This window comes from Arxiozyma heterogenica (assembly GCF_036370985.1).
Source record: "Arxiozyma heterogenica strain weizmannii chromosome Unknown scaffold_17, whole genome shotgun sequence".
Taxonomy (NCBI): domain Eukaryota; kingdom Fungi; phylum Ascomycota; class Saccharomycetes; order Saccharomycetales; family Saccharomycetaceae; genus Arxiozyma; species Arxiozyma heterogenica.
Genome location: NW_027042670.1, coordinates 879,360 through 902,188, shown reverse-complemented (window position 1 = coordinate 902,188; position 22,829 = coordinate 879,360). Strand labels below are relative to the sequence as shown.

The window sequence follows — 22,829 nt, the reverse complement described above, 5'->3', positions numbered from 1 at the left end:
TTCTTACTTAACCTTAAAATTTTGTATATAAATAAATCTTAACTAGATTAAATCATGTATTTTCTACACTTGTTTTTTCCCCTTTATAGTACTAACATTTTTACAGTCCTTATTACTTTTCTTTCTGAATAATGAATAACACAACTACAGTGACTTTGGTCAACGCAACAACCCCCTACACATATATCTAGATATACAGAAAATGGTTAAATCCGCAGTTTTAGGTTTTCCAAGAATTGGTCCTAATAGAGAGTTAAAAAAAGCTACAGAGGCCTACTGGAATGGTAAGATTTCTGTAGATGAATTATTCAAAGTGGGTAAAGAAATTAGAGCTGCCAATTGGAAGTTACAAAGGGATGCTGGTGTGGATATTATTGCATCCAACGATTTCTCCTTTTATGATCAGATCCTTGACTTGGAAGTCTTGTTCAATGTTATCCCAGAACGTTATGCCAAATATGACTTACCATTAATTGATACACTTTTCGCTATGGGTAGAGGTTTGCAAAGAAGGGCTACTGAAACTGAAAAGGCCGTTGATGTTACCGCCTTAGAAATGGTTAAGTGGTTTGATTCTAACTACCACTATGTGAGACCAACTTTCTCCCATTCTACTACTTTCAAATTGAATGGTCAAAAGCCAGTCGATGAGTTCTTAGAAGCTAAAGAATTAGGTATTCAAACTAGACCTGTTTTAGTCGGTCCAGTATCTTTCTTACACCTAGGTAAGGCTGACAAGGATTCTTTGGATTTAGATCCATTATCCTTACTGGACAAGTTATTACCACTTTATGTTGAAATCTTAAAAAAATTGGCTGCTGCTGGTGCTGTTGACGTTCAAATTGATGAACCTGTCTTAGTCTTAGATTTACCACAAAATGTTCAAGATGCTTTCAAGACTGCTTACACCAAGCTGGGTCAAGAAGCGGGTTTACCAAATATCATTTTAACTTCTTACTTTGGTACTGTCGTTCCAAACTTGGAAGCTATCAAGGGCTTACCAGTTGGCGGTTACCACTTCGATTTTGTTAGAGCTCCAGAACAATTTGAACAAGCTGCTTCTATTATTGGTGACAACCAAACTTTATCTGTTGGTATTGTCGATGGTAGAAATATTTGGAAGAATAATTTTGCTAAGTCTTCTGAATTTGTCAACAAAGCTATCGCAAAGTTAGGTCAAGACAGAGTTGTTGTCGCTACTTCTTCCTCTTTATTACACACACCAGTTGACTTAGAAAATGAAAAGAACTTAGATGCTGAATTAAAGAACTACTTCTCTTTTGCCACTCAAAAGTTGACTGAAGTCGTTACTATTGCTAAGAATGTCTCCGGTGAGGATGTTTCTGCTGCTTTGGCTGCTAATGCAGAAGCTATTAAGGCTAGAACCAATTCTTCTTTGATTAATGATCCAGCTGTTCAAGCTAGAGTTGCTTCCATCGATAAAAAGATGTCTACTAGAGCTGCTCCATTCGCCACTAGATTACCTCTTCAACAAAAGAGATTTAACTTCCCATTATTCCCAACCACCACTATCGGTTCTTTCCCACAAACCAAAGATATTAGAATTAACAGAAACAAGTTTGCCAAGGGTACTATCACTGCTGAAGAATACGAAAAGTTCATTGAATCCGAAATCGAAAAGGTTATCAGATTCCAAGAAGAAATCGATTTAGATGTCTTAGTTCATGGTGAGCCAGAAAGAAACGATATGGTTCAATACTTTGGTGAACAAATTAAAGGTTATGCTTTTACTACTAACGGTTGGGTTCAATCTTACGGTTCCAGATATGTTAGACCACCAATTATTGTCGGTGACTTATCTAGACCAAAGGCTATGTCCGTTAAGGAATCTGTCTATGCCCAATCCATTACTAAGAAGGCTGTCAAGGGTATGTTAACTGGTCCAATTACTTGTTTGAGATGGTCTTTCCCAAGAGATGATATTGATCAAAAGACTCAAGCCTTCCAATTAGCTTTGGCTTTGAGAGATGAAGTCAACGACTTGGAAGTCGCAGGTATTAAGATTATCCAAGTCGATGAACCAGCCTTAAGAGAAGGTTTGCCATTAAGAGAAGGCACTGAAAGGGCTGCTTATACTGTCTGGGCCGCTGAAGCCTTCAGAATTGCTACCTCTGGTGTGGCCAATGACACTCAAATTCACTCTCACTTCTGTTATTCTGACTTGGATCCAAAGCATATTAAGGCTTTAGATGCTGATGTTGTCTCTATTGAATTCTCCAAGAAGGATGACGCTAACTATATTGCTGAATTCCGTGATTATCCAAACCATTTAGGTTTCGGTTTATTCGATATCCACTCTCCAAGAGTTCCATCGTTAGAAGAGTTCACTGCTAAGATTGAGAATATCTTAAAGACATATCCAGCTGAAAAGTTCTGGGTTAACCCAGACTGTGGTTTAAAGACAAGAGGTTGGGAAGAAACGAGAGAATCTTTGACTAATATGGTTGCTGCTGCTAAGCACTTCCGTACCAAGTACCAAAAATAAATTGATTGATATGCATTTTTATTTTTTTTCTTCTTTCAATCATAATAATAAAAATATAGGTAATTGATATTGATAGTGTTATATCTATATCGATTATTTCTGATTCAACATCGGGTGGTTATTATTTTAATTATATTTATATACTTTTTGATTTTATTCTGCATTTTTTAGATAAGTATTTTTTATTATATATCATGTATATTATAAATTTAACGCATTCAACATTCGTTTTCAAAAGAGAAGTTGGTTTTATATATATGTCAATATAGAAGTAGTGAATATAGGTTTACTTTAAAGTTTTTCAAACTATTAATTCTATTTACTTTCATTTTTTATATATTATATTTAATTGGAATAACTTTAAATACTACCAACTTTGGCGGCCCAGATTTCTTCAGCTTGAACAATAGTGTTATGATTAGCCATCATCTTATTCATGGTTTCAATATATTCATCATGTTCATCAGAGTCAAAAACGATACCACCACCTGCTTGTAAATAAGCAATACCGTTTTTATAAACCATAGTTCTTAAAGCAATACACGTATCCATTGTTTTGCCATCGTAAGACCAATTACCTACTGCACCTGCATAGACACCCCTTCTCTCACCTTCTAACTCTCCAATAATTTCCATGGCCTTAACCTTTGGAGCACCTGAAACAGTACCGGCAGGGAAGATAGATCTAAATGCATCAAATCTTGTCTTATCTGATCTCAAAGTACCACTAACTTCAGAGACCAAATGTTGAACATGAGAGAATCTTTGAACAGTCAACAATTTATCTACTTTCGTAGTCATTGGGTCACAGACTCTATTTATGTCATTACGTGCTAAATCAACAAGCATGACGTGTTCAGCACGGTCCTTCAATGAGTTGGATAAGATGTTAGCCAATTCATCGTCTTCCTCAGGTGTTTTACCACGTTTAATAGTACCAGCGATTGGGTGCGTAACGACCACATTTTTATTATTGGATTTGACCAATAATTCTGGAGATGCACCAATAATTTGGAAATCGAGACAATCGATATAGAAAAGATATGGAGATGGATTAACGGTACGTAGATGACGATAAATGTTGAAAGGATGTAAAGAAGTTGGTCTAGCGACTCTTTGGGATGGGACCCCCTGAATAACATCACCTTTCTTGATATGGTCTTTCAACGCACGTACATGTTTTTGGTAGCCTTCTTCACCGATGTTGGATGTAAAAGTTTGGTTCAAGGCAATTGGGGGTTGCTCAGGATATGGGATAGGTTTAGAGTTATCGTTTAAAGTATTGACAATGTTGGAGATGATTTCGGTGGCCACGGCATACCCTTCTTTCAAAGAGGTTTCTTTAAGGTTAATGTTGTGGATGATTTGGAATCTTTGGAAAAAATGGTCATAAGCGATTATGGTGTCACATAACATCAAATAGGCTTCAGGGACTTTCAACGTATCCTTCAATGGTCTTTCGGTCTTTGGTTCGAAATAACGTACACAATCGTAAGAGATGTAGCCAATGGCACCACCACTCAATTTAGGTAAACCAGGAATGTTGGATGCCAATTTGCATTTATTCATCTCATCTTCTAGAATATTCAATGGGTCTGTTTCTATACCTTCAGTTGGGCCAGTCTTAATGATTTTTCTTGGTTTGATACCTATAAAGGAGAAACGGTCCAATTCCATGTTAGTGTTAGCACTCTCTAAAAGAAAGGATTCATGTCTAGCAGGATTATTAAGGTCAGCCAATTTTAAATATGCTACATGTGGAGTTAAATCTAGTGCTGGTAAGAAAGTGTATACTGGGTACATATTGATAGAAGAATTATCATTTTCTTTGATTAATTGGTTAAGAGTATTTAAGTCTGGTTGGATCTTTATAGATGAACTCATTATGTTGTGTATTATTATGTTGTTATTATGTTGTTAAACTTATCAGTTATGTGGTACTGTCGATATGAAGAAATTTTGTTTTATAGTAGTGTCGGTTTCAATAGGTGGAAAAAAAATAAGTAAGTGGATAAGTAAATTAATCAAATAAAATTGGATACTTATGCTTGCTTGTTTTTCTTTTAGGTATTTCTTTTTTTAATGTATAGTAGAAAAGGACAATAACAGAACAAATTAAGTGTATGATGAAGTTGGAATGAATATGGCCGATTAGCACAACTGAAGGAAAAAGCAAAAAGGAGAAAGAGTAAGAGAAAGAAAAAGAAAAAGAAATAAGAAATAAGAAATAAGAATATTTTAAGAACTACAATAGTCTTTAACAAGGAAAGTTTTTCTACCCTGATTATTACAATTAAGAATCGTATGTTCACTCTGATCTATGACTATTTCATTGTAAGTACCTACCTTGCCTATATTTTCCAGATTTTTCAATAATTAAGTTTTTCGAAAAAACAAAAATAAATAAATATATAAATAAATAAATCAAAAAAATGAAAAAAAAAAAGAGATAGAAGGATCAGAGATAGAGAAATTGATTGAAGACTCGCCTTTTTTTATTTTTACCACTTTTTTTTTCGAACTCAACTTTGAGCGATGATGAGTCAGCGATAACAACAACCGTACACCCAAACGATTGAATGTAGCGATAAACGAACGGTGCATTTTGCGCCTTCGTCGAAGATGATTCACACCAAATTTACCGATGTCTTGCATTTTTTGTCCCGCGAATTGCCGCTCCTATTTTTCGTTGTGGGTGTCTGGGTTGTACCGTTGACAAAAACTAGGGCTTGGAAACAGAGAAATTAGGGCTGGTGGGCACGAGACACAGAGGAGGGAGACAAACAAACGGAGAAAAAAGAATGCGTCCGCCATTAAAAAAATAAAAAATAAAAAAAACAGAATAAAAAATAAAAAGGAGTTTAGGTGTTCTTTCATTTTTTTCTTTTTCTCTCTTTTTCCTTTTTATAAAAAATTCTTTGAGAAAAACCTGAAGACAAAAAAAAAAGAAATAAGAACAACTTATAACACATCATTCGAGAAGTTAGTTATATACCAATATTGATTTATCGCCTATTACCAAGTTGCTCATTCCTCCACGTCTTTTCTTGTCGTCTTGTATATCATAGATACCTCGTATTTGTAAGATCTGTATAACTTATTGCTTCTCCTTTAGTTTTTTGTTTTGTTTTCCCTTTGTCTTTTTTTCTTTTTGTTTCAATTTTGGCTCATATTCAATTGAACTTTCAATAGGCATAAACTCAATACAGGATAAAGGATACTAATCAATTGATTATTAATTGGGATCTTTTTTGTTGTCTTCTTCTTTAATTGGAATTTTTTTGTTATATACCTTGCCAAAAAAAAAAGAAAATAAAGTAAAGATCATTAGAATAGAGGAGCTTTTTTATTTTAATTGAGTTGTATTATTAAATTATTTTTGTCTAAATATAAATAATCAGAAGTCGACTCATTTGATTAAAGGAAAGAAAGGAAGAAGAAAAAAAATAAGTAAGTAAATATGGGACAGATTCTATCTAATCCAGTAATAGATAAGGAACATCATTCAGGCGAAGACTTGTTTACGGCTTTTGGTCTTTGTGCCATGCAAGGATGGAGAATGTCGATGGAGGATGCACATATAGTAGAGCCAAATGTTTTGCCCGAAAATGATAAGGATTATATTGCATTCTATACAATTTTTGATGGACACGGTGGATCAGGTGTTGCTCAATTTGCTGGCGAAAAGATGACCTCAATCTTACAAAAACAAAAATCTTTCCAAAATGGTGATTTATCTAAAGCCTTAATCGACACTTTTCTATCTGTTGATAAGGAATTGCTAAAGGACCCAATCTTGAAAAATGATCACAGTGGCTGTACTGCAACTACCATTTTAATATCCAAATTACAAAACCTATTAATTTGTGGTAACTCAGGGGATAGTAGAACTGTTCTTTCCACTGGTGGTCTGGCTAAAGCTTTATCCTTCGATCACAAACCAACTTTGACTTCTGAAAAGTCCCGTATTGTGGCTGCTGATGGATTCGTGGAAATGGACCGGGTTAATGGTAACTTGGCTTTGTCTAGAGCTATCGGTGATTTTGAATTCAAATCCAATGATAATTTGAGTCCATACGAACAAATCGTTACTTGTGTACCGGATATTATTCAACACAAACTAAATTATGAAAATGATGAATTTGTTATCTTAGCATGCGATGGTATTTGGGATTGTTTGACATCTCAAGAGTGTGTCGATCTAGTACATTATGGTATCAAGAAAGGTGATATGTCTTTAAATGATATCGCATCTCGTATCATTGATGTATGTTGTTCTCCAACTACAGAAGGTACAGGAATCGGTTGTGACAACATGAGTATCACTATTGTTGCTTTATTGAAGGATGGGGAATCTGTAGAACAATGGTTTGAGAGAATAAGAGCTAAAAATTATGATCGTCCAATATCATTTGAGTTGAAAAGAAAAGTTATATATAATTATTATGAATTTAAAGACGATAAATCTATATTTGATATCACTACAAAGAAACCACAGGAAAGATTTAATCATGATTCTAGTGCAGACGACGATGAAAATTCCATGGAGATTGATGATACAGATGCCGATGATAGTGAAGATGGTAATAAGAGAACAAAGAAAGGAAATGAACTTGGCGCATTCCCAATTGAAGCATTGTTAGGTAATGGAATACATTTGACTACAGGTTCAGATAGTAATACATATATTACAGGCAATTTGGTCGATATGTTAGCTACATTTAAAAAGGTGGCATCAGAAGGCCAGATTTCAATAGTTAATGACGTTGAGGGAAAAGAGGGAGAAGAAGAAGAAGAAGAAAATATCGGTAAGGATGGAAATGTTAGTTTGAGTGATAAAAATAGTAAGGATAAGGGTACTGATGATTCAAAAGAGAATAAATCTTCAAAAAGCCAAAACTGAAAGGTAAATAAACAAAAAAAGCATTTAAAAATATAGAAAAAAGAGAGAGAAACAGGGAAAGAGGGGTGTGTTTAAATTAATGAATTAAATGTAACTGATATTTTCACTGTATATATCATTTCTAATCAGCTTTGTAGTGTTAAATTATCTTTATTACTAAGAAACTTCATATTTTACGTTATTTTATTTCTATTCCTTTATTATTTATCTTTATCAATTCTATTAATAATAATGAAAATTGTAGTAATATCTCCATGCACTTAATTTTAACTACATTGTAGTACAATGAATAAAAATACAAATAGATCTATAGATCTTTCTAGTAGTGTAAACCAATGTATTTTTTTATTTGTATATATAAGTTATTTTAAAAAGATAAAATGAATGTGTAGAGAGCATTGAATAATTTGTCTAAATAGTTGAGTAATAAAGATTGAAATTTGGGCAACTTTTCAACAAAAATAGAAAAGAAAAATTGGAAATAAAAATTTCCTGTTTTAAAAAATGTTATGGAAATACAAATGTGTTTTACAGTATAGGCAAAATACTTTGAAGATATTTTTTTTCAAGTAGTGGGTATTTAATTGATGTTTTACCTCTACTTTTTTTTTTGAATTTTTTAGATTAAAATATTTTTTGTTTTCTCATATTTTTATAGATTACGCACAGTTTAGAAAAAGATTTCCAATAGATAAGAGGATAATAAAGAATATGATTAATAGAGATTATATATATTTATAATAAATAATATTTTCTAAGATATTCCTTCTATCTGCAAAATAATGAAAATTCAAATAAATTCTTAGTTGCTTGATAGCTAGCTATAATTTTATTTTATTAGTATTATTAACTACTACGTTAACTAAAAAAACTTTTTTTTATATTAAATGAGGAATGTGTTTTTGTAATACATATACTAGTAGTTGTAACTTTATTGAAGAAAATTTAGCACATGTATATTTACTTAATTAAGAACTTTTTAAATATGCAATGGTATACAGAAAGATTATCCTTGATCTAGATGATGTTTATGTTTATTGCCTGAATCAAGTTTTCTAGGCTAATAAGGAATCAGAATGTAGAATAGAGATTTCCGAATATAAAATGTAAATATTTTGTTTTACTATTTTTGAATGATTTATTTTTGCAAAGAATAAATTGCAGTTAGTTAAAGAATTGATCTAAAATATAATTACCGAAAATGGAAAAGATTCACAATAAAATTAACCACTGTTATTGTTGTAATAATGAAAACAAAAGGAAAAGTCAAATATATTATTGGAATAACTTAAATAGAAACAAAACACAGAAAAGATGTATCAAAAAAGGAAGGAATACGCTAAAATAAAAGAAATTTCTTATTGTATTCTTTTCTTTTTAGTTATTAGTTGATTACTTTGTTTTATGAAACAAAAAAAGTAAATGGTGACTATCTTTAGAGAATCAATTTACTAAGACGAATCTAAAAACTTAAATAGAGCGTTATAAAATAATAAATGCTCTTTATTAAATATCTATCTATCTAAGGCAGTATTTAATGGGAATAATGATGAAAATATGTAACATCTCTTATCAAAGTTTCCTCTACTTATGATTACTACAATTACTAAAACAGTAATACTGACTTCTGTCTCTTAAAGTTTTCATACAGTTGTAGATGTGTTCATATATTAGTATATTTGTTTTGATTAACTGGTGTTGCGTCTAACTCTATCTGGTAATAACATATAAAAAAAAATCTAGAATGTGTTTGAAAGAAGGAAATATAGTTACCTAAGACTGAATCCCTTTAAATAAGATTAGAAAAAATGTGAGTTTTCTGAAAAAATTACAAATTAAAAAGAAGTTTAGGTTAAAAAAACAATATTATTTGTTTTCTCAAATGTTTGAAATTATTTGAAATTAGAGTTCTGGAGAAGACTTTTTCATAGCCATCGAATTACAAGAAATTTATGTATAACTTTAATGAAATAAAGAATATCAAGACCTGCTTACAAACTCTCAATTTTCTCATGTATTTTTTTTCTCTTGAAACCTAATAGTATATTAAATGTTGAGCGTGTAAGTGAAAAGAAAGAACAAACATACAGCAATAACAACAACAACAAAAAAAAAAGAAAAAGATAGAAAGATAGTTTTCGGCTTATAATGTAGTAAAGAAAATGCATTTTGAGCCTTTTTTCTTTTTTTTTTTTGTTTCAGTAGTATTCATTGACGGTTAGTATCTGGAGTTCAAAAAGATCGAAAAGATACCTCTAAGAGCTATTCTATTTGAAAAGGATACGGAAATACACCATCCTGCAAACATGCTTTACTTTCATCCAAAATGAGGCAGTTCTCTTTAGGATTTTTAGTTTTTTTTTCCTTTTTTTTCTTTTTATTTTTCAATCAATCACAAAGTAAATAATTGTTTTTGGTAGCTCAAAAGAATAGGTTTATTCACAAACAAAAAAAAAATGAAAGAAAATAGTTTATAGCCCTAACTACTCTAATGTAATGTGTTTGAAGTTTCACTATATATGTTGTAAAAAGTAATAGAAAAATGCCTTGATTGCACGATCCATCCCAAACAGGAAATTTTTTTTGAGCTGTTTTTTTTCTTTTGTTTTCTTTTTTTTTTATTTTGTTTTATTTACTAACTCCATTAAAGTCTCGATGTAATTCCCGTTTACGTCAATTTCTCTATTGTCGTTTCTTTGTTGTGCCTCCGCCTCACTAATTTCCTCTTCCGGAACACGGAGCTCCACTTGAGCGAGGCTTTCCGCGATGATTTTTTTTCTTTTTAAATGAGGGGAAGATACACACACACAAAAAACAAATTAAAGGGGGGAAGAAGAAAGGACATAAGAGAAAACAGAGGTGTGGTGCATGGGTGTGCGGTGTATTCGACAACTGTCACTTCTCCTGGTCTCCACACACAAAACAAACAAAACCAAGAAAATAAAAAAAAGAGAAAATAAAGAAAAACAAAAGAAAAATACAAAAGAAAAACACAAATACTGTTTAATCTCATCTCATCGAAGCGGATCTCATCGCATTATGACGCTGTATTCTTAATTGTCGATGCCTATTGCAACTTCAGTTTTGTCCCTCTTTGTCTGTTTTCTTTCACTATTATCCATCTATTATTAGAATAAAGTAGCATACCTCTGTATTATTATTTTTTTTCTCTTCTTCTTCTTTGTCTGCTGCTGTCATAAGCTTATTGTTTGATGATTTTGACATGACAACCACAATGGTGTCTTCGTCGACAACAACAACAACGTTATTATAATCATTATCGTCATCACCGTCTTCATATGCTTCTTTTTCTCCTTCTTTCTCTTCTCCCTCTTTCTACATGTTATACAATCTTCTTTTATCTTTTATCTTACCTATTCTACTCCATTAACTGAATCTCCTTCTGTTCATTGAAACGTGTCCCACTTTTCTATCTTCTAATGGTTACAAAATATTACGTCTTGTTGCAACCATTTTCTTGCTTCTATATATAATATCTTGTATCTTGTTTACCGATCATCTATCATCCTCGAGGAAGTAATCCAAATCGACTATATCACTTGGATAAAAACCACAAAAGAAAAAAATAAAGAAAAATAAGCAAATAACCAATATTGTCATTGTTTTTATTTTTGCATGTACTTATAGGGCAGAAGTATCAAGTTTTTAACCGGTATAAATATCTTAAAAAGAAAAACAAAAAAAAGCCTAAACAAATACATAAATAATATTGATATAATATGTCTACCGCTGCAGTAACAAGTAATAATAACAATAAAAATATCAATAAAATTAATATTCCAAACATTATTGAAAATGACACAGATATCGATCACCCAATCATAAAACATACACATAAATTAAGTTCCAAAGACTTGATAAGTAATAACACTCATAACAAACATCCTTCATCATGGGAACCCATTGATGACTTACTGTTGCGTCATTTAAAAGAAATTAAAAAGATGGGTTGGAAAGAAATTTCACAATATTTTGAAAACAGAACCCCCAATGCTTGTCAATTTAGATGGAGAAGACTAAAATCTGGGAATTTAAAATCAAATAAAACTGCCTTAATGGATGTTACCATATTTCCAGGAGAGATCAAAATTTTAAATCCATATCCTGCATTTAATGAAAAGAAACAAAGGAATAAAGCGAAAGATAACAACAATGATGATGATAAGTTTAAAAACAAAGGGAAGGATAAGAATACGACTAATTATAATATAAGTAAAGATGACTCAAGTAATACAATTACTTTACCTAAGCCATATAATTCAATATCTGCCCCACAGGTTGTTTCTTCTTCATCTGATTCTAAAATGACAAAACTAGCTTCATTAAAATTATTTAGTGATAACATTTCTTCCTCGAGATCCCCATCTCTCACTACCAACTCTACTTCTGGTTCAAGTCTTAACAAGAGTAATATTTCTATTAGTAAACTTATTAATACTAATGATCAACATGAATCAATTACCACGTCATCTATTGATAATAGGAAGATGATTGGTGATTTGAATAGTGATAATAATAAAGCTGATAACAATACAATTCAAACAATGACTCAAAACAACACTTTACTGAATAAATTTGCTTCTCCACCATTACCTATTTCTTCAGAACAACCTGTTACGACCTCCAACAATACAAAAAATATCACATCTACCGATGGTAGTAATAATAATAATAGTAGTAATAGTACTAGTAGTAATTCTTGTGATGGAACGGTTAAGAAGTTTATTAAACCAAGATCATATTCTCATTCAGTCACTTCTAATTCAGCAAATCCTAAAATTTCTATCAACTCTCCACAATTTGCCAACTCAGATGATACAGAAAGATTCGGCTTTATTCCCAAAGTTTTCGTAAAATCAAGACGTGGTTCGTCCATCATAATACCTTCATCTCCAACATCTTCTTCCTCTTCCTCTTTATTAGGTTCTTTCCCCTCAGTCAATACTGCTTTAAATACAACTTTGACTACATCTAAATCAAGAAAGAATTCATTTGTCAGAAGACATTCATTAGTTACACCAACAAGCGCCTTGTCTTCAAGAAGATCATCGATGGTTATTGCACCAAATTCATTATCTATCAATTTTAATAACTATCAATTACCCACTGCAAAACATAGAAGAGAATCTGTCATCTCCAGAAGTCAAAAAGCTATATCACCTAATAACAATAACAATACTTCTTTGAATATAACAAAGAATTGGGAGGCACCTATGACTACAAATTATCTTTTTAATCATAACTATAGTTTTACAGACATTCCTGTAAATTCAGAAAAGGTAGTAAGAAAAAAGCATTTTATTCCATGGTCTATGCAAGAAGATCAATTGTTGTTAGAAAACCAATCTAGAAAATTGTCAATATCTGAGCTATCTATCTTGTTACCCAATAGAAGTGAGTCAGATATAGATGCAAGGTTACATTCATTGACTGAAAGGCTGAATAACAATAACAATGATGAAAGTTCAGAAACAAATACCGCCATAACTACTTCTGCTTCGTCTTCAGATTCATCTAAATTACCAACTCCACAACCTGAATTGCCAGATTTTGCGTCTCCAATACATTCGCCAAACCGTTCCTATATTTTGAATCAAACAGATCCAACAATAAATGCCCAAGAATTTAAGGATCATTTAGAATTAGATAGTCTGAGATCAGAAACTGCACAATCTCATACATATTCCTCAAAAGAGGTATCTCCATCTACATTTTCTCAAATCTCTTTGGATGACTCGGCATCTTCCTCTTCAAGTGTCACACATTCCAATATTGTAATATCAGATTACCGTACATTTTTAAAGTCTACAGGTCAAGAACATTCTGCTCTAGTATATCAAAATTTCCTCTGCTATCAACAACATATATTACAGGAGAGACAACAACAGCAGTCACAGACTACTTTACCAAGTATTAACACCATATTACAAAGATATTGAAAGCATTTTCTCTTTTCTAACGTAGTAATTCATTTTTTTTATTTAAGAAAACAAAACTTCCATTTCAAATATATAGTGAATACTCAACATATAGTTGCCAGTTTATTTTTATGATATTAAAACATTGAAAATTTTTTAGTAGTTAGTAAGTGATGCTTTCTATCTCTCTGTTATTTATAATTCATATACCCCTCTTGGTCAACATTTGAACAACAGTACGGTAACAAGTTCCAAAAACATTTCGTGTAAAACGATATATATCTTATGATTAAAAAGTGGAGGAAATAACAAAATAAAAAAAATTATACAAAAATAACAAAATATACAAGATACGGATGAAAATCAGATGATGAAAATATCAAAATGTATAATTAAGTATTGAAAATAGTGATCCACAGTCACTATACTACTGAACCAGCAAAAAAGTATCAACGATTTAACAATGTCTGTAACTCCACCAGGTGGTCAACGTACTTTACAAAAGAGAAGACAAGCTCAATCTATTAAAGAAAAGCAGGCTAAGCAAACCCCAACTTCCACAAGAAGTGCTGGCTTTGGTGGCTCTTCTAACTCCATCCTAAAGATCTTTACTGATGAAGCAAACGGTTTAAGAGTTGACCCATTGGTTGTTTTATTTTTAGCTGTTGGTTTTATTTTTTCTGTTGTTGTCTTACATGTTATTTCCAAGGTTACTGGTAGAATTTTCTAAGACAAATAAATAAAAGATATGAGAGAAGGGAACGCCAATAATAGCAATAATAATAAAAAGTGATTAGGTTAACGTATAAATATTCAAAATCTGAATTTGGTTTTGGTATCTTATTTTTTTATTTTATTTTCGAAATCCTTTTTCTGGTTTTTTTTTTACTATTTACTTATTATTTCTTTATTTTATTTTAATATCATTCTATTTAAACATAAACAGATAGATGAAGTACTCAAAAAATGTTATATCATTTTCTTTTTCTTTTATTGATTGCCACATAATAACTATATTTATCATAGTTTTATAAAATTATTTGAAAAGAATAATCTACGTTGATGTTGGATCTACGTTTTTTCGTATATATATACATGTCATTAGTACTAAAACAATATCGTCATACTATATATAAGTATGTGTGCTTAACACATATATTATTATATACAATGATATCCACTATTATATATTTGAATTAATGATAAAACCACATGAAATTTAACTTGTGTGATTTAATTCTTCATGATTACGATCAGTCCCAGTACCAATGGTTACATAATTACAGAGAGTCTCTTAATCATTTTTTTATATAAACCTAAAATACATGCCATTAAATGAATTAAAGAATAATTATATATATAAATCCAAATGGCTACTTAAAATATGAAAATGAATAAGTGAATCTATAATAGTATATTATATTAAATAACAGGCATAAGTAAATCAATATTTTAATAATTTTTGATATACCATATTATCAGTTTCATCATGATATTTATATCCTAAATCTTCTAAGAATTTTTGGAAAGTTAAGTTTTCTCTTGGTGGGACAGAGATACCGGCTAGCACTTTACCAATGTCAGAACCATTGTTTCTGTAATGGAAAAGAGTCAAGTTCCAAGATTCGCTTAAACCAGCCAAGAACTTGGTTAATGCACCAGGCCTTTCTGGGAATTCAAATGATATGATTTTTTCATTTGGAATTTTAGAAGCACCACCAACCAAATATCTACCATGAGATTTGGCTAATTCATTATCAGAGATGTCCACTGCATCAAAACCTAATGTACGTATTTGTTGCATAACTTGCTTGATTTCCTTTTCACGATCTACAACACTGAAAGAAGTGTAAATATAAGCCTTTGGAACTTCTGAACTGGATTCATGACGGTGTTCATTGTAACGGTAGGAGAATTCAGTGACTGCTCTTGGATGAATCACCTGTTGTAACCTCTTAAATGCACCTGGAATGTCTGGTAAGGTCACCAATAAAAAGACTTCTTTACCTTCACCAAGTACGGCACGTTCAGATACAAATCTTAATCTATCAAAATTCATATTTGCACCAGACAAAATTGGTACATAGGTGTATTTCGAGTGGTCAATCTCTGGATGTAAATAAGTAATATATTTTTTCATACCAGCAACGCTTAATGCCCCAGATGGTTCCACTATACTTCTAGTATCTTCAAAGATATCCTTTATGGCAGCACAAATTTCATCAGTATTAACAAGAACTACTTCATCAACGACCTCCTGGGATACTCTAAAGGTTTCTTCTCCAATCAAACGAACAGAAGTACCATCAGCGAATGTTCCTACACCTGGAAGATTAGTTCTTTTGCCATTTTGCAACGATGTATGTAAGGTGGCTGCATCAAATGTTTCTACACCAATAATTTTAATATGAGGAGCAATTCTCTTTAAATAAGCACCAATACCAGCGATCAAACCACCACCACCAACTGGAACAAAGACAGCCCCGATCTTGCTAGCATTACGTACTTGCCTTAATATTTCCATTGCAACAGTACCCTGGCCAGCAATAACATAAGGATGATCAAATGGTGGAATATTAGTTAAACCACGTTCCTTGGCCAATTTCGCACATTCAGCCTTAGCTTCATCGAAATCATTACCGTAAAGAACCACTTGGGAACCTAATCTAGAAACATTCTGATATTTAATGGATGGTGTAGACACTGGCATAACAATTGTGGCAGGGATATTTAAATGTTTAGCAGCAAATGCTACACCTTGGGCATGGTTTCCTGCAGAACAAGCAATAACACCTTGATTTTTTTGAGTATCATCCAATTTAGCAATCATATTGTATGCACCACGAAGCTTAAAGGAAAAAACAGGTAAAAGATCTTCTCTTTTCAATTGAATATTGGTGTTTAAACGGGATGATAACCCTACACCTTGACTTATAGGAGATTCTTCTATAACATCGTAGACGTTTGATCTTAATATTAAACGAACATAATCCGGGGTATTGTCTGTCTGTAATTCATCTAATTTAAGTTCTGAATGTAATTTCACCAGAGATGGGGATAATTGTTGGTGAAACCTAGCACGTAAAGTTAATTGATAATGTTGGTTTTGATACTGATTTCTTAATTGTGTAGTGCGAGTAAATACCATTTTGAATGGACTTCTTCTTAATAAAGTTGTCGCTGTCATCTTAAAAATATTATATAAAATAAAGTAGTTAACTTACTTTTAGCTTCTATCTCTTTTTTTTTTTTTTTTTAACTAGCTAATTGACACTTAATTTAAGTAAAAATATGAACAAATATAGTCGCTTTAGAATTTTCTTTTATACTTCCATATATCTACTAGTCTGATAGTACTTTTTAATTTGACAAACAATTATCTACCAATTGTTTTTACTCTAAGCTGGTATTGTCAATCAGTAGAGATGCAATAAGTACAAATAATCAAGGTTTTGTTTCTAATCTTAAAGAAACTTATTTTTGTGAGATATCTATTTGTTTCTTTGTTTATGTAAACAAATATTACTTAATAGCATTCAACTACCTTAGATTAGAAGTATTGATGGGAAGTCAATATGTCAAAAGAGAACAAGCAAACAGACTAGCATATTAACAGGAAGGAATAAGTAGAAGTTATTTCTGTATGACTCATCTAAAACATTAAACTTTTTTGTCAAACGAAGATTAGGCTAGATTAGATTAGACAGCCTTCTTCGATAAAAGTTTGAGATAGAAACGGTAAAAAAGTAAATAAAAAAAAAAAAAATGAAAAATTTTCTATTTCGTGTACAATTATATATACGTTTGTACCTCCGCAAATACCAAATCAAGTAATTACGTTCTCGAATTTTTCTGTTTTTTCTTTTTCATTTTTCAGTAGAATGCGTTTGCTGACACATATGTATTAGTAAGAAGGGGATTGATAAAGGTAATGAGAGTAAAAGAATGCAATGCTTTTAAATGTAATGAATTGTCAGTTGTTTTGTAAACAAACTAGTGATAAGATAAGATAAGACAAGATAAGGTAAGAAAAGATGATATAACATAGAGAAAGAGATAAATATGGTATGCGCCTATATTTACAACCACAATTTACTCTTCTTAAACATAATACATTAATATATATATATATATATATATATATATATATATATATATATATATATAGAGAGAGAGAGAGAGAGAGAGAAATTGTGTTTTGTACATATGTATAACTCAGAATTCATTTTCGAGATATTCTGGTTCGTTTGGATCAATTGTAAAAATTTTATCTGGATTCATGATCCTATTTGGATCAATGGCTAATTTAATTTTTCTCATTAAATCAACTGGTTTATCACCCAACTCTTGTAGAAGGAATTGTCTTTTTCCAATACCAACACCATGTTCACCTGTACAAGTGCCTTCAGCTTCTAATGCTCTTTTAACCATATTTTTTACCAGTTTATCACATGCCATTAATTCCTCTTTATTTGTATAAACAATAAATGCATGGAAATTACCATCTCCTGCGTGACCTACAATTGCATTAATCAATCCAGACTGGTCCATTTCATGTTTTGTCTTATTGATAACTTCTGAAAATTTCGAGATTGGTACTGCAACATCTGTGGTCCATATCTTAGCATCCTTAGATAATCTTTTAGCACTATCTAAGACGGACCAAAGAGCCACTTTTCTTGCTTCCCATAATTCTTTAACAGTATCTTCATCTGGTGCGTATTCAAAATTAATTGCATTGTGTTCCTTCGAGACCCTTTCCATCTCTTGAAGCAATTCTTTGATTATTACTGGAGTTTTACCACCAATCTTAAAGAATAAAGTTGGTTTTTCTATCCAGTCGTTCTTTTCTGTTTGATCATTGGTGTTGATTAAATGCATCATATTGTCATCTAACAGCTCCATTGCATTCACTGGGATACCTTCTTGTGTGATATTACTTGCACAGGCTGCAGCATCGGCGACACTTGGGAACGATACCACAACGACATTTTCGAATTGTGATTTTACATGACATTTGACAACAACCTCAGTGATGATCCCTAAGGTTCCCTCACTGCCACAGAATAACCCATTCAAATTGTAACCTGCACTAGATTTCTTTGGTCTTTTCTTTGTCTTGACAATGGTACCGTCTGGTAAGACTACGGTCAAACTCAAGATGTTTTCTTTCATTGTACCATATCTGTAAGCGTTTGTACCTGAACAAGAATTTGCTACACAACCTGCAAGCAATGCCCCTGGACCTGGGTCACAGCCAAATAACAGACCTTGATCATCCAAAAATTCGTTTAAATCTTCCCATGGGACACCACCTTGTACAGTAACATCTAGATCAGTTTTATTAAATTTGATAATATTGTCCATATACTTAGATATATCGATACAGATAGTTGGATGTCTAGTCGGTAAGAAATGGCCTTCCAAGGACGACCCACCAGAAAAGGGAACGACAGGAACATTAGCGTCATGACATAATTTCAACAACTTAGAGACTTGTTCTGTGGAATGCGGGAAAAGTACGATCAATGGACGCTGATCTTCGCTTGGATGGTGTGTATTAAAATCAGAGTCAGAATGTTGTTTTAGTTCACTGGCTGTGTTTGTATAGTTGTTTGGATCATTATTCAGGACATTTTTTAATTCAACTAATAACTTTTCGATCTGTTCTTTATCTGTGTTATATTCTAGTGGTTTAATATCATTTACGGAAAGGGTAGATTTTGAAACTTCGATACTTTGTTTTGAGACAGGTAAAGATGAGGGAAAGGAGGAGGAAGATGATGATGAAGAGAAAGGGTTATTTAAATAATAACCAATTGATCCTGCAATAGCGGCAATAATAACAGTAGAAAACCAGAATTTAGCATTTGAGTTACTATTGTTATTGTTATTGTTATATTTTGTACTGTAATAACAATGGTTTGTATTTTTAACGAAATTTGATTTTTTAATTGAATAAAAACGTTTATTTCTAAACAATAACGAATATTTTGAATAAGAGCAATTCAACGCATCCAATGGTCGAATATTTTCCAAAATGGATTTGGAGACTATATTCAACTTGGTCATTTTTATTCTGCTTCTTCTTTTTTTATTTATTTATTTTCCAAACAGAAAAAGAAAAAAAAAAAAAGAAAAGAGAAGAAAAGGATTAAACTGTACTGGACATATAAAATTACAAAAGGTACAGGAGGCAGAAACAGAATAAAAAAAATAAAAAGAAAAATAGCAAATGGTTATACCTAGTTCAGTTTAACGTAAATGAGCATGCTCTATATATAAGTTGTTGAAAGATTACAGGAGAAAAAAAAAAACGACAAAACACAAGGTAGTAAGAAAAGAGGTTTATTGGAACGAGAAAGTAGTTTCCACAGTATGTGATGTGTAATCGGATAGAGGTTTAATCTTTTATGCAAGGTACATGTGTACTTTCAAATAACACAAGTGTGGTATTATTTATGCAAGGTTTATATAGAGGTATACATAATTAGTAACTTTTTCAATATATAAAATTAAAGATCACCTTATTGGTATCATCTTAGGATTGAGAGAGATGGTTGGACAGTTAAGAATAAATAAGACAAAGATTGGATAGTTGATTGGCTAGATTAACAAATCCTAAAAGGGCTAATAAATGGCGTGGAGTTAAGAAAAACCAAAAACGTAAAAACATAAAAAAATAAAAAAATAAAAAAAGGGGCGGGTGAGTACAACCGGAAAAGTAGCGGTTTCTTAAAAAAATAAAAATATAGATACATACATACAAATTTATATATATATATATATATATATATGTGTGTGTGTCTATGTATAAATCCGATAGGAAGAGGTTCGGGTTAAAAAACAAAATTTTGTTTTTGCTTGAATGTCCGTAGTTATTTGGAGTTAGGGTTCATGTAAAAAAACGTCTTTGTGACTGTCTATTTACATGAATTTTGTATGTAGCTTTGATGAAATGAATAGTGCCAAGACCTGGCTATGAATTAGGAACGAAGAAAAAAAGAAAAACAAAAAAAAAATATTATAGTAAAAACTATTGAGTGTAAAAGAAAGTTGGTGGTCAATCTATCATTGAACATGCGGTTGTTGTTCATGTATCAATTATTAATATTGTTACATCGTTTCTCTTTTTTTTCAATTGCAACTAATCTTTTTAGGGTATAGTAAAAAAAAACAAAGAAAGTTAAAGCAGAAGATAATTTACAGTAGGGTTTTTGATGAGTTTTTAAAAGCTTTTCTGTAGAAATACTTTTTTCTTATTTTTGGTACAAGATATATTTGTATAAAGTATTTTTTTTTGTGTGTGTGTGTGTGGGTGCGTTTGTGGAAGAGGAGGAAAGCAGAAACTATTTGTGTTTGTATTTTATTTCCGATATCGCCCCAACAAAATTTCAAGAGATGAAGAGGATTTTTAAAAAAAAAGTTTGTTTTTTTTTTTTGGTTCTTTTTTTTTTTCCATTTCCTCTCTTCAATTGAAATTGTCTTTCTACAATTCGACAAAGACGAATAAAAACGTGGGATTCTATGTACATCCATACATCACACCGTGTTTCCCCCTCCTTCTTTCTTTTCATTTAAGTTAGAAAAAAAAAAAAAACAAATAAAAAGAAAGAAAAATCGAAGCGATTTGTTTCTTCGAGAACGGCAGTTTGTGTGTTTGGAAATTCCAATTTCCATGGATTATAAAAAAAATAAACAAATAAATGACACTGGTTTTGCATTTGTAGGAATCTTTTTCTTTTTCTTTTTTTTTTTTTCCTTTATTTTAAGTTTTTGGAGAGATTTGATTCCAGACATCTTCTTTCTCCCCCTCATTGTGACGTGAATGTTTACCAATTTCGCTTTATTTCTTGCCTCAATCCTAATCTTATTCTTAATCTTGAGTACATTCTTATTTTCTGTTTCTTGTAGTAATTCCTCGCATGTTCTATCCATCGTCACTTATTATCGCTTTTTTTCTTTCTTTATTTCTCTATTTCTAACTCGCTTCTCGTTCATTTCTCCTTTATCGTTTTCTAATTGATATCATATCCTGTGATATCCTGTGAATCACTATTGTTTATTTTATATCTGTAACTGTATATATAATTTAACAGTGAATATATCCATATCTAATATTCATATCCATTATTAATTATTAATTATTAATTACTGACTATTAATTTTCATATCTAACACTATTATTGCACTTTCACTCGTACAGACGATCAAAGAATAAAAAAAAACGAAAAAGAAGAGAAAAGAAAAGACACTAGACTAAAGAAAGTAAAAAATATTGAAAATGTCACAAGGTTATAGAGTGTCAACGGGTAGAGGAGGTGCAGGTAATATGCATTTCTCAAATGAAAAGATTTCATCACCAAAAATCATTCCTGAAGGTTCACAGACGCCAAACATTTTATCTCCAGTTTATTCGACAGGTAGGGGTGGAGCAGGCAATATGAGGAAAAATATTGATCCCACTATAACCAGAAAAGCACAGGATGTGGGAGATGTACCGGTACCCCACCATCATCATCATCATCTTAATAATAATAATAATAATAAAAATAATAACAATAAGAAACTCAATAAGCATACGGATAAAGATAAAGATAGGGATAAAGATCTTAGTAGCAAGAATCCTGACGTTAGTTATATGGATACTATTGAAAATACCATAACTGATTTGGATGTAGCTAATGAACCCTTTATTGCTTCTTTGGAAAATAATACAATGGAACCGTTGAATAGTCGTCATAGTCAATTTTTGTATCAGATTACTCGTACCCATACGAGAAACAGTAATGAGGAGGAGGAGGACGCTATCATTATAGATGAAGAAGACTATATTGCACCAATCACCAATGAGGATTTATTCGAAGATAATAATAATAATAATAACATATCTAAAGTTACCAACGTGTTAAGCAAGATTAGATCGCATATTAGTCCTGTGACATCTTCAAATAAAGATACGATTAACCAACAGGAGAAGGTTAAATTTATGAACACTGATCCAAAACAACATCATTATCGCAGTGGTAATGGTACTAAACTTCGGTTGGTTAAAACCATCTCTCATTCAAAAGATGGTTCGCCAAAGACTATCACATTGAAGAAAAGTCGGAGGAAAAGTAGTCACGGAGGTAATAAATCACCACCCCCAATTGTCATTGGTAGAGGTGGAGCAGGAAATATTGTGTCTCCGATAAACACAAATAGTAATCATAATCCCAATGTCTCCGTATCGAATTCAAATAAAAAGAAATCATCATTCTCATCACCGTCATCATCCTTATCAAAAGATAAAAATAACAGTAATAATAATATTCCATCCCAAAACAAGGAAAAAAAAGGTTTCTTATCATATATAATGAACATATTTGCATAAATTATATTTACATATATATATATATATATATATTTGTAATAATAGTAATAGTAGTTGTTGTGATAGTAGCTTTCTTTCTATATTTCATTTATATTTTTCTGATAT

General features: G+C 31.5%; 8 protein-coding genes across 8 annotated transcripts; 5 read left to right on the top strand and 3 right to left on the bottom strand.

The window, feature by feature from the left end:
- Nucleotides 1–202: 202 nt before the first annotated feature.
- On the top strand, nucleotides 203–2,506 carry MET6 (5-methyltetrahydropteroyltriglutamate-homocysteine S-methyltransferase; the record flags this gene model as incomplete). Its single annotated transcript, XM_064858337.1, has 1 exon — nucleotides 203–2,506. The coding sequence occupies one exon, from the start codon at nucleotides 203–205 to the stop codon at nucleotides 2,504–2,506; it is 2,304 nt and encodes a 767-aa protein (XP_064715044.1).
- A 360-nt stretch (nucleotides 2,507–2,866) lies between these two features.
- Nucleotides 2,867–4,390, bottom strand: TRP2 (anthranilate synthase TRP2; the record flags this gene model as incomplete). Its single annotated transcript, XM_064858336.1, has 1 exon — nucleotides 2,867–4,390. One exon carries the CDS (start codon nucleotides 4,388–4,390, stop codon nucleotides 2,867–2,869), a length of 1,524 nt encoding a protein of 507 aa, XP_064715043.1.
- A 1,576-nt stretch (nucleotides 4,391–5,966) lies between these two features.
- On the top strand, nucleotides 5,967–7,409 carry PTC2 (type 2C protein phosphatase PTC2; the record flags this gene model as incomplete). The annotated part of the gene is made up of 1 exon (XM_064858335.1): nucleotides 5,967–7,409. One exon carries the CDS (start codon nucleotides 5,967–5,969, stop codon nucleotides 7,407–7,409), a length of 1,443 nt encoding a protein of 480 aa, XP_064715042.1.
- Nucleotides 7,410–11,149: 3,740 nt separating this feature from the next.
- Nucleotides 11,150–13,369, top strand: DOT6 (Dot6p; the record flags this gene model as incomplete). Its single annotated transcript, XM_064858334.1, has 1 exon — nucleotides 11,150–13,369. The coding sequence occupies one exon, from the start codon at nucleotides 11,150–11,152 to the stop codon at nucleotides 13,367–13,369; it is 2,220 nt and encodes a 739-aa protein (XP_064715041.1).
- A 442-nt stretch (nucleotides 13,370–13,811) lies between these two features.
- On the top strand, nucleotides 13,812–14,078 carry SBH1 (Arf family guanine nucleotide exchange factor SBH1; the record flags this gene model as incomplete). Its single annotated transcript, XM_064858333.1, has 1 exon — nucleotides 13,812–14,078. One exon carries the CDS (start codon nucleotides 13,812–13,814, stop codon nucleotides 14,076–14,078), a length of 267 nt encoding a protein of 88 aa, XP_064715040.1.
- Nucleotides 14,079–14,792: 714 nt separating this feature from the next.
- On the bottom strand, nucleotides 14,793–16,535 carry ILV1 (threonine ammonia-lyase ILV1; the record flags this gene model as incomplete). Its single annotated transcript, XM_064858332.1, has 1 exon — nucleotides 14,793–16,535. One exon carries the CDS (start codon nucleotides 16,533–16,535, stop codon nucleotides 14,793–14,795), a length of 1,743 nt encoding a protein of 580 aa, XP_064715039.1.
- A 1,028-nt stretch (nucleotides 16,536–17,563) lies between these two features.
- On the bottom strand, nucleotides 17,564–19,420 carry DLD1 (D-lactate dehydrogenase; the record flags this gene model as incomplete). Its single annotated transcript, XM_064858331.1, has 1 exon — nucleotides 17,564–19,420. The coding sequence occupies one exon, from the start codon at nucleotides 19,418–19,420 to the stop codon at nucleotides 17,564–17,566; it is 1,857 nt and encodes a 618-aa protein (XP_064715038.1).
- Nucleotides 19,421–21,632: 2,212 nt separating this feature from the next.
- On the top strand, nucleotides 21,633–22,724 carry PAR32 (Par32p; the record flags this gene model as incomplete). The annotated part of the gene is made up of 1 exon (XM_064858330.1): nucleotides 21,633–22,724. The coding sequence occupies one exon, from the start codon at nucleotides 21,633–21,635 to the stop codon at nucleotides 22,722–22,724; it is 1,092 nt and encodes a 363-aa protein (XP_064715037.1).
- Nucleotides 22,725–22,829: the final 105 nt, after the last annotated feature.